General features: G+C 41.9%; 1 protein-coding gene across 2 annotated transcripts in view; it reads left to right on the top strand.

Annotated features, from left to right (window-relative positions):
* The window catches only part of HTR4 (5-hydroxytryptamine receptor 4), a 120140-nt gene that overhangs the window by 13649 nt on the left and 91643 nt on the right, over positions 1–14848 (top strand). For both annotated transcript variants that reach the window (XM_036013939.1, XM_036013938.1), the window contains exon 2: positions 10237–10309. In XM_036013939.1, the coding sequence (XP_035869832.1) occupies positions 10284–10309 (26 nt within the window). In that variant the 5' untranslated portion in view covers positions 10237–10283. The remainder of the gene's footprint in view (positions 1–10236; positions 10310–14848) is intronic.

Here is a 14848-nt window from a genome sequence, read left to right as displayed (position 1 = left end):
GGGGCACCACCAAACGGGAGACCCCCTTGTTACAACAGCTGGCCCACATGATATTGTGAACTCACTATACACCTGCTTTATCAATATTCACTTTCCCTGATTTTTTACAATATCCTTGTGAGGTTAGTATTATGCTTATTCCATTACACAGATAGGGCCACTGAGGTGGAGAAAAGTAAGTAACTTGTCCAAGGGCATGCTGCACATTGATAGACCTGGGACTGATTCCAAAGCTGTGCTTTGAATCAGGGGCCAGCACACTTTCTGACTGGGTGCCTGATTTTCTATGGCCTGCAAGCTAAGTTTTTACATATTTTAATTGTTGGGAAAAAATCAAAAGAAGAAGAAGAATATTTCTTGATAAGCAAAGATTCTATGAAATTCAATTTGGTGTTCATAATACATTTTATTGGAAACCAGCCATGCTCTTTCATCTGCGTATTGTCTGCGCACTGCAACAGCAGATTGGAGTAGTTGTCATAGTGACCTTCTGCTGCCAAAAGCCTAAAATATTTGCTAGAAGGCCCTTGGCAGAAAAACATGTGTCAACCTCTCCTTTAAACCACAGTGCCAGTGTTTTCCCAAACTTCAATTGTTTGAGTACCTTCTTTGTGATTCCTGCCACCGGCTTGTGTCATGGAGCGCATCATCTGCGTAGCACTTTTCCTTAAAACTATTAGTTTTCCTTAAACAACTTGTATTTCACAAAGAAACAGAAATGGAGGTGGAAACCAGTTCCTACTACAAGACATAGAAGGCAACTGTACAAACTAATGCAGCACACACACAACAGTGTCTCAGGTTTTAGCTAGACACTTGGGGGAGATGCTGTCATTGTCCTTCCCCTTTTCCTGCAGATCCCTTCACTGTTTCTGTGTGCGCGATCCTGATTTCCAATGCTGAGCCTGGATGTGTTTTGGAGGCCTGTCCTCAGTCTGCTGGAATCAACTTTGCTCACATGCACAATTAGCTGGTGGTGCCTGGGAATCTGTGTCCTGCTGTGGACAGCCCTTAACCAATAAATGATGGGTGTGGGAGAATCAGTAACTCAGTTCCCTCCCCACTTGTCTAGGATAATTCTGAGGCATCTGTTTTACATGGTTTCTCAGAGCTTCCCTGCGGGGTTAAGATTCAGTGGCTTAATAACACATTCCTCATTGGCTGCCTTTCATTCCCTTCCCTGTATCATTGCTTTTCCGCCAGGGTACTTGCACCTGCCAGATAAACTATGTGCATTTACTTAATCCTCGCTCCAAGATCTGCTTCTTGGGGAGACCCCAGTTAGACAATAGTGCTTCTCATAAAAGACTGTGAGCATAAGACCTGTTCTTTATTGTCAAAGAGAGATTAGCAGATATCAGAAAGGATTCAGAAGTAAAGCTAACACTTATATGAGTCCTTTTCTTCGTTGTAAATGACTGTGATTAAAATAGAAAATGAGAGAACACATTTTTCACCATGAGATCCAATAGTACTTCATGCTCCATCCACCTGCTGCCTAATATCATCTGCTTTCTTCCATGACAGGAGAACCATCCTTGGGAAACTGACATTTTACCTTCAAGGGTGGTCCCTAGATCAGCAGCGTCAGCAACACCTGAGAACTTGTTAGACATGCACATCCACCACTCTAAAGCTACTGAATCAGAAACTCGGGGGTGGAGCCCAGCTGTTGTGTTTTAACAAGCCTGAGGTGGGGAGGTTTCTTATGCTTGCTTAAACCTGAGAACCTCTGCTCTACAATAAACAGCCACTTATTTAGTTCTGATCTCACTGCATCCCTGGATTTCAGCACAACTCAGAGTCATCCAAGACTTGCTTCGTCCCCTCAAACGTGACTGCATGATGGTTTCCTGCCTTCTGTTTGAGCCTCCCACTGAGGTGGACCTTGTTGCTTGCCAAGGCGCTCAGGTTGATAATTGGACAGCTCTGCTGTTGGATCATCCACTTCATTAGTGAGTCTCAAACTCTTGAGACGCCCATGTGTCCTTTGGAGACTCAGAGACAAGGCTGATTCCTTCTTTAATTAACAGGCAGAGCTTTCATCCCGTGTCATGCCTTGCCATTTGACAGATACTTACTGAGCATGTACCGTGTCTCTACATAGGACCTGTGGCCAAATTCAGAGTAAGATGCTAATCACGTGATCTGAAAAGTCAACGTGTAAATAAATACTTCCTGAATCTTTGCATCCTAATTGTACATATCAGCCCCATGGTCCCTTAAGTGCAATTGAATTGGCATCTTTATGGATTTTCAGTTATGAGAAGAAAATGGCTAGAAGCTTTTTATTTAGGACTAAATGTTTCTAGATGGTTTAGCAACACTGGCATTTTGACTACCAGTCTATAAAGAGACACTTGCAAATGAAGGCACAGTTTCTGGCCTAATTTACAGAGAATAAGTATTTTAAAGAGTACATATCAACTGACTAAGGTATGAACCTAAAATTAAAAAGCCACAATGAATGGCAACAAGCTTTTGTACAGGGTCAAAGAATTGCATTTCAGGGAGCACAGATTCAGGCTAAAACCCAAATAGTGTCCTAATTACAGGGCAAAAGCAGGGGTTTTTATGAGAAAAAGAATGGAATGATTACATAAAAGAGAAGGACTTCCAATGGGTGCTGATCAGCTGAGCTACTCTTGGCCGTGGGTGTTTGGTAAATGGTTCTATCTTTAGACTAAGAGTCCATAATTACCAGTCCTTGTGGTCAGGATGTCCACTTGCGTGATGGCTTTATAAAAAATTGCTTGTAAAACAACATTCGTTTGGCCCAGTCCAAAGGTCTGGCCCAGTTCCAACAGCCTAATTGATGAAAGAATGCCTAAACCTGTAGAGAATTTTTATAACAATTTATGCCAAACAGAGGCTATGCCTGGAAGCAAGATCTCAGAAGACAAAGGAAAAAAAATGCTTCTTCGAATGAGTTTGCCATTTCTTTTAGGCATTTGGAATTAAGGAGCGAACAAAAAAGAGTACAGGAAGGTGGGAGGAAATAAAGCCGGATTGGATTACTGGATAGTGATAAGATTGTGTGCTCCCTTGAGGGTGGTTTGTCTTCTGAAGGGCCTGAAAAGAGGCATTTCAAAGATGTGTTAACCTAGATGCACAGAGACAATGCACAGGACTTGGCAAAGGCAAAGATAAACCTTTTCACTGAAATTATGTAGCTGGGGTGAAACTGCGCATCATGACCTGCCTAGTCAGGAATTTACAACCAGGTCACCCTGTCATGTTACTTTATATAGGAACCCTTTTTTGTCCGCAGTCTAAAGGTTCAAGGAGCGAGGCATCTGGAACAGTAACTCTCAATCCAGTTTGAAATGGCTGCATTCGTGCCATTGTCAGAGAGGTCACAAAAGCATTTGCTGAGACATCATCCTACCTTTGCCACATACTTTCCAGAGAAGAAAGCCCAAGTAAATAGCCAAGAAGAGGAATGTTGTTTTCCACTCAGTGAGCATTTGCACAGTTATAATTTTTCAGATGTTCCAAGAGTTGTTTTCCCAGTGAGGTGTACAAGGAAATCATGATCACCATGGGGCGTAGAAGACTGGCGATGTTTGTGTGTCTGATCCTGGTGAGACTGTGTGCTTCTGTGCATATGGCCAATGGCGGGTTACGGCAATGAGGTAATGCGACCCACGAGAAGCTTTTGAACTCTTACCAAATATATCTGGCTTTATTTGATTACACATTACATTGCTCTTACTTTTGTCTTACCTGCTCAGAAATGCTTGTGATCATGCGTGTTTGAGACAATATAAGTGACTTGCGTGAGTATTCTTTTTAAAAATTTTTTTTAAAGATTTTATTTATTTATTTTTAGAGAGGGAAGGAAGGGAGAAAGAGAGAGAGAGAGAGAAACATCAATGTGCGGTTGCTGGGGGTCATGGCCTGTAACTCAGGCATGTACCCTGACTGGGAATCGAACCTGTGACATTTTGGTTCACAGCCCGCGCTCAATCCATTGAGCTACGCCAGCCAGGGCTATTCTTTTTTTTTTTAATTGGAAAATGACTCAAAACACTTGGGCTTTTTTTTTCTTCTGGGGATATGAGGCAGAAATAACATGGACCATCACAGTCCTATAATTTTAACACTGGAAGAAACCCTAGTGGATACCAGAATCAGTTATCATTTAGACAGACATCCTGACCCAGGGCCCCACATGCTGCTTAAATGCCTCCGACGATGAGAAACTCACCTCTTTGAAATTTCCTTTAACTTCTGCAAACTGGTGATTGAAATTTCTCCCTTTGCGCACCCTGCCTGACACCCTCCAGCCGACTCCCATTGTACAGTTGGGGAAATTAAGACATGATTGGTGAACAGACTTGTGAAGGGAGCAGAATTTCCACTCTGGCATAAGAGTTATTTTGGGCCGATTATTTTTAAGGAACAGCAGACAAAGGAAAAGCTCTGAAAACTAAGTAGAAGTTACTCTTTGTAAGAAACATTTACAATTATCAGAGAAATCTCCATTTGTCTGGATGTCTCCCTCTGGGTACAAGGAAGGGAAAGATGACTATAAATCTCTGGAAATTCTTATCAGCAAAGAAAGCAAGGACTTAATTTGCATAAGGACTTCACCTCCGCTTACCTTGCTTTTTGTGGTAACCTCCTGTAGCTGCCCCCCACTCCCAACACCCTCTTTTGTCTTTAGCTGGAGATAATTACTGAAGGTGGTGCCTTGGGCTATTTTGGAGAGTTATTTGTTTATTACTCAGGGTCTGGGCCTCTCCCACACATACAAAAGGTATACACATTGTTAAACTCATTTGTCTTTATCCTGTTTATCTGTCTTTATTACTTGAGGGAAGGGATTTCAGTCAAGAATCTAGAAGGTTAAGGAAAAATTATATTTCCTCCCCCACACCTGCTTGAGAATTAAAACAGAGAGTTAGCCACAGGATTGGGCTGCAAACCCAGGCTGGTAAATGTAACTCCTGGTCCGGTGCTCCTATTACATGTCAGACTTTCACCCTCAATTTGGCAATTTAGGTAAATAATATTTCACTCATTCCTGACAGTTGTTCAAAACAAAGGTATTGAAATATGCCTTATGATGTAGAAATTTAACTCATGTAGGCATACTCTATAACGAAACATGGTCAATCCATGCACAGTTACGCATGAATATCCACCCACGCATCCAAAACGAAGGGAAAAGAAACACAAAGGGTAGCAAAGCAAACTAAGGTTATGACATAGCTCCAGGTTGGCAGGTGTGGGCACTGCACCAAACTGCACTGATATTTGAGTTCAGGAGGTGGGGGCTACTCACAGGTGAGCCCTGTGCTCACACTTCTTATAATAGAGATGCAACTGCACACCTTCTGTTAACCATTAACGACTGTTCCACAGCAATCTTTCAGGGTTTTCTGAATCAAAGGACAAGGGTAAAGATGGGGTGCACGTTGGAATAGGCATTGGGCAGCATAAGTAAAACCGCCTTTTCCTCCTCCTCCTTTTTAAAGGAAAGATCAGAGTCCGAATGTGTATTCTTCAAGGAGGAGACACTCCAAGGAATCCAACAGAGTTGTGGGTTGCTGTTCCTTTACTTTTGAATAATTCCAGTGGCTTGAGCTTGTCCCAGCCTTGAAAGACACTGAGACCTTCATTTGTACTTTACGTAGTTGAGGGTTTGTTTGACTCCCTCCTCCACTCCTTTCCCAGGATTTGCCGTGTTCTTTTTCTGGTTCTCTGGGACTCTTTCTAAGACTGTTTCTTTGAAGGGAACCGACATGGAGGGTATATCACTCCTTGTCCCTTGGACCATGTCATCAGATATAGCACAGCTATCACTAAAACACACACAGAGAGATACACAGTGTAACTGAATTCCAAACTGACAACTCTTAGAAGTGACAGGGCTTGTACCTATGCATAGGAAGTGCTCTCGGTTGATTTAATTAACTAGGCAGTGTTTTGTCAAGGAGCTAGAAATGTAAGGATGCAAGCTAAAAGCAATGGTTCTTTGCGAAGCAAGGTTCTCTTACTCTTTGCAATCTTCCTAATGAGAGGTGTCCCTATAACCCTGATTAGTTGTCTCTGGGGATCGTGGCAGACAATAGTGGAAGATGAACAACTGATCAAATCATGATAGGCCCTAATCACCTTCTCTTTTGTTACTGTTTCTCTCTGACAGAATGCATGCTGACTTGATAAATGGCAATCAATTTAAAATTTTTCATTGGGCTTAGATGAGCAAAATATAACACTGTATATCACGATGGTTAAAAACTAAAATTCAACTGAGCAAATTCGAAGATCTAGTTGGCATTACTCAGTGATTCATGAACCGGGCAGCATTTCATCCAGCAAGCAGGGAGTAATACAAAATGGAAAGCTTTTAAAGAAAGGAGTGGGGGCAAGAAAATCATTAGTAAAAGAAAAATAAAAGTTTGTTGGAGGAAAGGAAGAGTCAGGGTGACTACGACTTTCATTGGCCGAGCTACGGTGTTTTTCATTGGCTGCGGTACTAAAGGAGATACATCTTCCTGTCGGAGATGCCAGATAATCCCTTCCTGTTGGGGGTAAGGCACGGGAGCTCCCTCTATAGGCCTTCCCAACACCAATGTTAATTGAGATTTTCTTATTAATTTCCACAGTAGGAATATATAAGGTTTTTCCCGTGTTGTAACATTATAAAATAGAGTTTCAGTAAGATGAACTTCACCTAGCTTTTAACTGATTTTACTTAGTTCCAGTTTTTTTTTACCTCTAATCCGTATACAAATACAATATTGATTTTCTAGTATGTGTCACAGGATTCTTTTCATTGCAAATAATGCTGGAACCCAAGTCAAACTGGCTTACGGAATGAAAAAAAATTTGTTGGCTCATTCAAGTGTAAAACTGTTTTAAGACACTGCTGAATCGGAAGCCTCAGCTTCTGTCACCAGGACACCAGTATTCTCTACGTTGCATTTCCTTTGGGTCGGTTTTATTCAGGCTCTCCCTACAAAGTGGCAATGATGGACACCAGTAACTTCACACTGAAAGTCTGTCGGTTTAGCAACACCAGGGGGTAGAGAAACCCTTCCTAGCAGAAATCCCAATCTGGCTTTCACTAGTCTATCTGATCAACAGATTTCTTGTGGCCAGGAAATGGATTGTTCTGGTTGGTCAGTCCTGGTCATGTGCTCATCACTGCAACAAGGAACTGAGGCAGGGGAGGGGTAGTTCTGCAAAGGAAAATGGAAGCACTGTTTTCAGAGGAGGGAATCGATGATCAGCAAAACATTACAGCAAATGCCCACTTCCATGAGGAGATTCCCTGGCTCTAGTGGGAGGGAGAACTCGTGCAAGACAAAGCTTGAGTTTTGAAATTCATGGCCCTGGATTCTATTCCATGTGTGGTCAAGGGCTAGCCAGCTGTGAGACGCTGTCACGTCAACTCACCCCTTTGGCTTTTAGTCTCTTCACCTGACAATAAAGAGAAAAACTCAGAGGTTGGAAGAACAGAAAGAACTGTGATTGGCAGTTAATACTTCATAAAGGTTAACTTAGTAAAATGGAATGGTTTTTACTTCCTTAAAAAATGACAATATTGCATTCTGGGATGGTTCATGCATCACCTCCCAGCAGGGAAGTCACAAATTCTCAAACCTCAGTTTCCCTATTTACAAAACAAATTAACTACTTAGATAAATCAACAAATGTGTATGAAGAGAATACATCAGACATTTTTCAAGACACTGAGGATATACATAATAGCAATCAAGATATAACTATGTGCTCTTGAAAACTTACATTCTAGTGAGGGAGACAGACCACTAATAAAGGAGCAATTGAGTATATGTAATGTGTGTGTTAGCAAGATAAAATGGCATGATTAAAGAGGATAGAAACTTATAGAAAATGAGGTCTGAAATCTTACTGAGATGATCAAAGAAGACTTCGGTGGGAAGTAACATTTGAGCAGAGTCCCCCTGACCTGAGGGACTGATCTACCCATGGTGGCGTCCTAGGGAAGAGAACTAGCCAGTGAGAAGCCCCGAGGTGAGAGCCTACTTTTGTCGTCAAGGAAAGCAGTGAAACCCGTGAGCTCGAGGGCTGTGAGGACAAGGCCATGGTTAATGCTGAGGTCAGAGAGGAGGTGGACCAGCTTGTGTCGGGTCTGGTTGGCCGTGATACGAGGTTTGATTTTATTCTCAGTGTGATAGGAAGCCAGAAGAATTTTATGCAAGCTAGAAAGGATCTGACTTACATTTTCAAGATATTGTTCTGGCTATTGTGGGGAGAAGGGATGCCAGTGGAGCGACCAGAAGATCAGTGAGGGGGGTGGAAGGTATTCTGGTGAAGGAGGGTGGTCACTTGCTTGGGCCAGGGTGCTGGTTCTGGAGGTAATGAGAAAAATAGTCAGATGAAGGAATCGTTTTCAAAGCAGAGAGAATGAGTTTGCTGATAGTTTGGTTATAGGACGTGAGAAAAAGAGGTAGTTCTGTCTCAGTAACTGGATAAATGATGGAACTATTCACTGAGCTGGAGACATGAGGGGAGGAATAGGTTCTTGCGCTGGGGGTGGGAGGTGAAGGGTTCAGTTGGAAATGCTTTGTACGCATCCAGGTGTGATGTCAGGTAGGCTATATGAGTCTGGGAAAGGCCTGGGCTAGGGCTATTTATCATTTTGGGAGCCTTCAGTGAGTAGGCAGTATTTTAAGCCATGGAAATAAATGTATTCATTTCAGGAATTATTTTATTTTATTTTATTTTATTTTATTCTTTCAAAAATATTCTATTGTTTGTGCTATTACAGTTGTCCCAGTTTTTACCCCCTTTGCTCCCTCCACCCCGCCCCCCTCCCATAGTCAAACCCCACACTGTTGTCCATGTCCATGGGTCATTCATACATGAGCAATGATTTCAGATGGAAGAGGAAAGAGAATAGAGCCCAGTCACTTCAGTTGTTAGGGCTTTGTACTTAACTATTTCAAATAAAAGATTATTCCAAGTTCAAATGGAATAGTGGACAGAGAGGAGTGGACAGAGCTACTTTGCTTGACGTCAGGGTTGGGTTCAGAGACCTACAGGTGGAGCCTCCCCCACCCCTGCCCCAGACCCAGAAGTGCCCACGGGAGCCCCTGCTAGTCTCAGAGGCTCCAAAGAACAGACCCAATGAGATCTACATCCTTTCCAGCTCTGCTGGTCTGCCATTCTCTTATTCATTGCCAGGCGTGTTCGGTCCATCCCGACCAGAGCATCTCAGGGCCCAGGCTGAGCTTCGTGGTTCTGTTATGGAGCTAAACAGATTTACAGTTTTCATCTTGGTTAGATTTAATTAGACACCCAGCAGATGGAATTATAGAGTACCAGAGCTGGAAATGAATCCAGAGATCATCTCTTCCAGTCCTTTCTGTTTTTGTGAGGTGGATGATGAAGCTCGGAATGCAAAAGGGACTTGCTCAGGGTAACCCCAGAAGCGACAGACCAGGCTCTGCCCCTACATTCTCTGATTCATTATGTTGTGGGACAAATGTGTTAGAAAACAGGGATTCTTGTGAAAAATAAAACTGCATGCAGTCAGTTGAGAGCCGATTTAGTGAGTATCAGTGAGTGTCCATCTGTTAAAGGGCATCAAGTCTATGCTAGCAGAACTTTTGATACTCTGCAAGGTAGCTCCCCTTGGACTGGGAGTTCTTAGCCTGGGGTTTATGGACCGGCCTCAAGGAATCGTGGGCTCTCCTGCAAGTATGTGTGTGTGTGTGTGTGTGTGCATGCTTATCTATTTTTTTCTGGGTAGAAAGTTCTCAAGACTTTATTAGATTCTCAAAGGGGTACATAACTACCCACCCTCAAAAAGGGTTAAAAAAAACAAACCTGAAAATTTTTAAAGGAAACAAAGTGACTGACCATTTTAGACAATGTGCTGTTTTAATCATAACAACATAATTACCTATTTTCACTGGCTAGTGTCCTAATGCAGATCATATAAATAAGCTGTTTCTGAGAAGAGCAAAAAATAACAAATAAACCGATTAACGCAGAGTGAATAAAATACCTGTATGTTTTAATCTCCAGGAAATTAATAAAAAGTCTCTGCAACACTTAGAGGTTCCATACCTCAATTTGCCATCATATTGTTCATTAAATAGTTTATACTGATACTCTGTAAAATCCTAATAAATAGGTGGCAATGACTCTTTGGCCTTTTTTCCCCTTTGCCAAGGACTTTTATTTTCCTCCACTAACTGGTTGTCTAACTTCTTATTTATTCCCACATTATAGGACCCTTGGGGCGCTGAAATCCAACTCACCCATGCCTATTTCCTGTAATGGACGAACTTGATGCTAATGTGAGGTATGTGACCGTTCTGTATCTATTGTGCTATAAACTGTGGTCATTTGCACTATGAGGCCTCCATAACAAAGCTGTGGGTATGGATTTTCTTCAACATTTCACATATATAAGCATGAATGTGGTTCTGTTCAATTATTAGTGTGTTTTTTTATTCTGCTTAAATGATAAATCAGTACGACTGTAATTGTTTCCAGATGCCTAAACAAAAATTCTGCACTATGGGAGATAAGTTATATGAAAAGTAGATATTCATCTCTGTAATAGGGAGAAAGAAGATGTATTTAAATGGCATAAAAATAGCTTAAGAGTGTCTATGTGTATAGCTACACTTTGAGTATGCATTTAAAGAGCTATTTATAGCGGACTCTAGTTTGCCCACTTCTCTTTTCTGCCAGGCCATTAAATGCGACGTGATGGTTGCATGGTATAGTTGTACAAAGCTGAATGCTTTTTATTTTGTTTTCCCATAATTTCCTGCTGCACTTGGAGATCAAATAGTAGGATGGCTTCAGGGAAGTTATTTCTTTGAAAGGCTTGCTGCATTTTATTCGGTAGAAACAAATAGTGTATTCAATCAGGTTTAAGTGTTATGGATTGACTTTTGAGGCTGAGGGCTAGCTGGAGATACCAATAACTGGAAGACTTTCTGAAAAAAAAAAAAAGCATTCCTGGTGTAATCACAGGACAGTATTTTTTCACATGAGACCTGTAGAAAAGCACATTTCAGGTTTGGATCAGGGGTTCTGTGATTCTGTGTTCCCCTAGTAGAACGCTGTGACATTCTGCTGAGAGCTGTCAAATGTCTTGACAGCAACCATATTGTAACACACCGGGTTCCAAAGGCGCAGCAAACCCAGGAACTCCTTAAGGGTGGAATGTGTTTCATGCTCAATCCCTGGCACATGGCGGGTATTTAGCTAAGGGCTGTCGGTCAGACTGTCACTGATGTTACTCTATTTCAAATGGGGCTGAGTTCTCTGGCACCTTGCTGTGCAAAGAGGCTCTGACTATGAAGCAATAAAACACTTTACATTCTCAATAGAAGCATTGTGGACTTTTTTATTTACCCAACACACTGACTTGGTGCAGAGTCTTAGGACCTCCATGCAGAATTTTTAGGCTGGTGCCATGTGTTTCATTTTCCTCTAAAAGCTGGTGACATTATTCGTCCAGGGCAAGCAGAGGGGAATCTAGGGAATCTCAATTTTCTTTTAGTTAATCAAAAGGTCAAAGTGAATCGATGGTGATAAGCTATGAAATTGTTTTAAGTTTTAGACATGGTATGAAGCTGCATCAGTTGGTAAACTACTCTTCTTTGTGCATAATTTGGATAGTGTGATCCCTAATATTTTTAGCTTTTCAACATGTATTTGTAGCAGCATTGGATTCTAATGGCAGAATACAATTCAATTAAATGAAGCCTCAGGTGCTGTGTATCTTTTACCACTTAGGTTGCAAGATGATAATCACTCCCCAGAATCTCGTCTCCAGACCATCTTTGCTGTCAGATTTCTAGCCTGATCCCATCAACATGTGCTCAGCCTCGCCCACTCCCCCTCTCTACCCACAATATTAGTAACATGCAAATGCCACAGACTTTCCACGCTTCTTCCTCAGTCCAGCCTGTGGGGGTGTCCAGGAGAAAGGACATATTTTAGGCTTACATTTACCAGATTGCGATGGTGGCTGTCTAGTAATACATAATGATTTTAGGTGGTATATGAACATTTTTTTTATTTTAAAATAAATATTTATTTTAATGTAACCATCTTAATAGGATGACTGATACTATTTTGTACTCTTACAGTTTCCTTTTAAAATACATTTATTTAAAGTAGAAAATTAAGTGTATTTAAAGAAAATGTTACGTAATTTAAAAATACTCATTAACAAATGAATGTGAAACAAAATCCTAAGGGTAGTAGGTAAACGATCAGGGTCCAGAAACTGATATTCTAGGCATAACTAGACAGAGTAAATGTTAACTACTTTAAGAGCAGAAACCAGAAATTCTTTTTTTGGTAAGAAAATGGCTTCACTTGGTAAAATGCCTACATAAAGTGAGAGCCAAAGGGCCTAAATCCCTGGCACAAAAATAGGAATTTTTTACATGCTTTTGAGATAGGAAAATGAGTGAACCGAGGAGGGAGAAGGTTGGAGAAGAGACAAGATTCAGAGGAGAGGCTCAGCTCTCCTTGGAAAAGGGTGAAATGAACAGCCAGCGCCATGGTGGCTGTCGGGACCTGGAGAGTGGTCGGGCTGGGTATCTTTATTTGCTGGCTTGTTTTAAATGTGCGTGAGGTGTGTGCTGACCTCTCCCAGGATCGAGCTCTTCAATAAAACTTTCTAGCTTGGCTAAGAATTGAGTGTTGAATGTTTACTATGTGTGAGGACATCATGAGCTATAAACTTAACATGCGTTACCCATTTAATTTGCAAAGCAACCCCACGAGGCACGTGCCTTTATTACATCCATTTTACAGTGTGTGGTAACCAGGGTTCAGCACCCTGCCCAAGGGCACAGAAACACACCATCTCCTCCTGCACTACAAACGTGATATGAGCCTGTGTACGTGTATGCAAGTGTGCATTGTTGAGATGGCTGGCAGGCCTGTCTGGGTCCATGTGATTTGGAACAGAGACTGCAGAGGGGACACCCAAAAGGCACTGGGTGGCAGAAGGCTAGACAAAAAGACTAGACCAGCCCCAAGGAAATTCAGAACTGAGCGAAAGTTTTAGATTTCAACAGGCCGTAGAATTGAAAGACTCCAGCCAATTTTTCCCAGATATTGGGGGACAGAGAGGACCTAGTTGACATCTAGAGCTAAATAAAAGGCCTAACATTTAAGTATTTTCTCAGGCCACCCTGGCAACTTCTTTTTTCGTTCATTTGGTTTTGTTGAATGAGTTTGCCAATTCAGTTTGACCCAAACTATTATGTATCTGTTAGTGTTCCTGGCTACAAGCATCGGAAACTAACTTGCTAACATATTCCAAGGTAATTTTGGAGAATCTAAAATGGATGGGCTTAAAGAATTAAGGACAAAATGTTGGAGGACAGGGCTTGTAAGTAAACAAGAACTTCAGGAGTTCTTGCTGAGCTCAGAAGTAGAATGATGGCCAACCACAGGGAGAAGTGGGTAATGACCAAGCATCTCCTCTTTCTATGTGCTGCCCAAGAGTCAGAGTCCTGGAGGATGACATCTGATTGGCCAAACCAAGTCATGTGATGGCTTGCCGTCCAGCTTTTTTACTAGTGTTTCCCCTTAAGGGCATCCATTGTAGAGAGCAGTAGACGTAGGATGAACTGAGTCAGGATGAAAAGCCAGCAGTGAATCACACCATGGTTGGAGGGGCAAGTTGCTGATGAGTCTTCTCCTTTGGTAAATAGTGTCTCATAAACTTAGCAGTCAGCCGGCAGCTCTTTGCAGACGATCTGACACCCACATAATATGTTTTTTGGTCCATTTGCTTCTTGTTGGGGCTCTGGAGGAGACAGCTGGATTTTTTTTTTTTTGAAGGATTGAAGAAAGGAAAGTGGCAACAGCGGCTTTGGTGACTTTTCAGCAGAAACTCCCTGTAGAACACCATTAGCCTGCATTTGGGCAGTGAACCCGGTGGTGGTACCTCACCCCAGCGCTGGGCCTAAGCTCTAGACGCTGCTGAGCACAGCTTATTGTCTGTCATCAGAGATAGCCCATGCTTGATTTTTGTTTTGTTTTGGTGAGAGATCAGGGTTTTTTTCCACTGGCAGGTGGTTTTCCTCGGCTTCAGCATTGCCCCTAAAAACAATCCAGGTCTCCGTCTTTTTCTTCCTTCTATTTATGACAGTGACAAAGTTTCTGCTTTCTAAGAATTCTTCTATCAATTTCTAGTTCCAGAAAAGTATAGGGTTCAGGTAGGAGATGAGAAAGTGGGGGAAAGTTCGAATATGTATACACCCTTTCTTTGAAGATGTCTCAGGATACTAGCCCCTCTGAGTGCAGAAAGTTTATTTTGTATCTTGCTTCTTCCTACCCGCGGCTTCTTCCGACCCTTGACTCCTCTCCTTGCTGCATGGGCTCGCAACGTTCTCCTGCCGCCCTATGTCTCTTTGGCTTAAGATTCTGTTTCCCCTCTACAGAATAACTGTTTTGCTTTCTTATTAATGGTTCTTATTTAAAAACAAAAAATAGAACCTCTTATAGGAATGATGAATCACATAAAATAAATTGCAGCATATTCCTCCCTTTGCTAGAGTTTCTGGAAAACTCGGAGCCAAATTTGTAATTACCCCTAGTATGCATAGAAGATCTCCAGGCATTCACAAGGGTTTGGACCTGCCTTTATTTTTATGTTTCCAACTCCTTTTGTCACTTTATCTTATTTCTTTGCTTTCTTAACAATGTCTTGTATTGATTATTTTTGTAAGCCACTTTAAGGAAGGAAGAACAGAGGGGAGAAGGAAAGGGAGAAAGGAATTCAAGGAGGAACCAGTTTTCCAGGAAGGAGGGTCATGTTTTCTTCTTTCTCTGGTAAAACTTGATGCCGTGTGTTGGA

This window comes from Phyllostomus discolor, chromosome 13, assembly GCF_004126475.2.
Source record: "Phyllostomus discolor isolate MPI-MPIP mPhyDis1 chromosome 13, mPhyDis1.pri.v3, whole genome shotgun sequence".
In the NCBI taxonomy this organism is placed as follows: domain Eukaryota; kingdom Metazoa; phylum Chordata; class Mammalia; order Chiroptera; family Phyllostomidae; genus Phyllostomus; species Phyllostomus discolor.
This window is presented reverse-complemented; position numbering and strand designations above follow the sequence as displayed.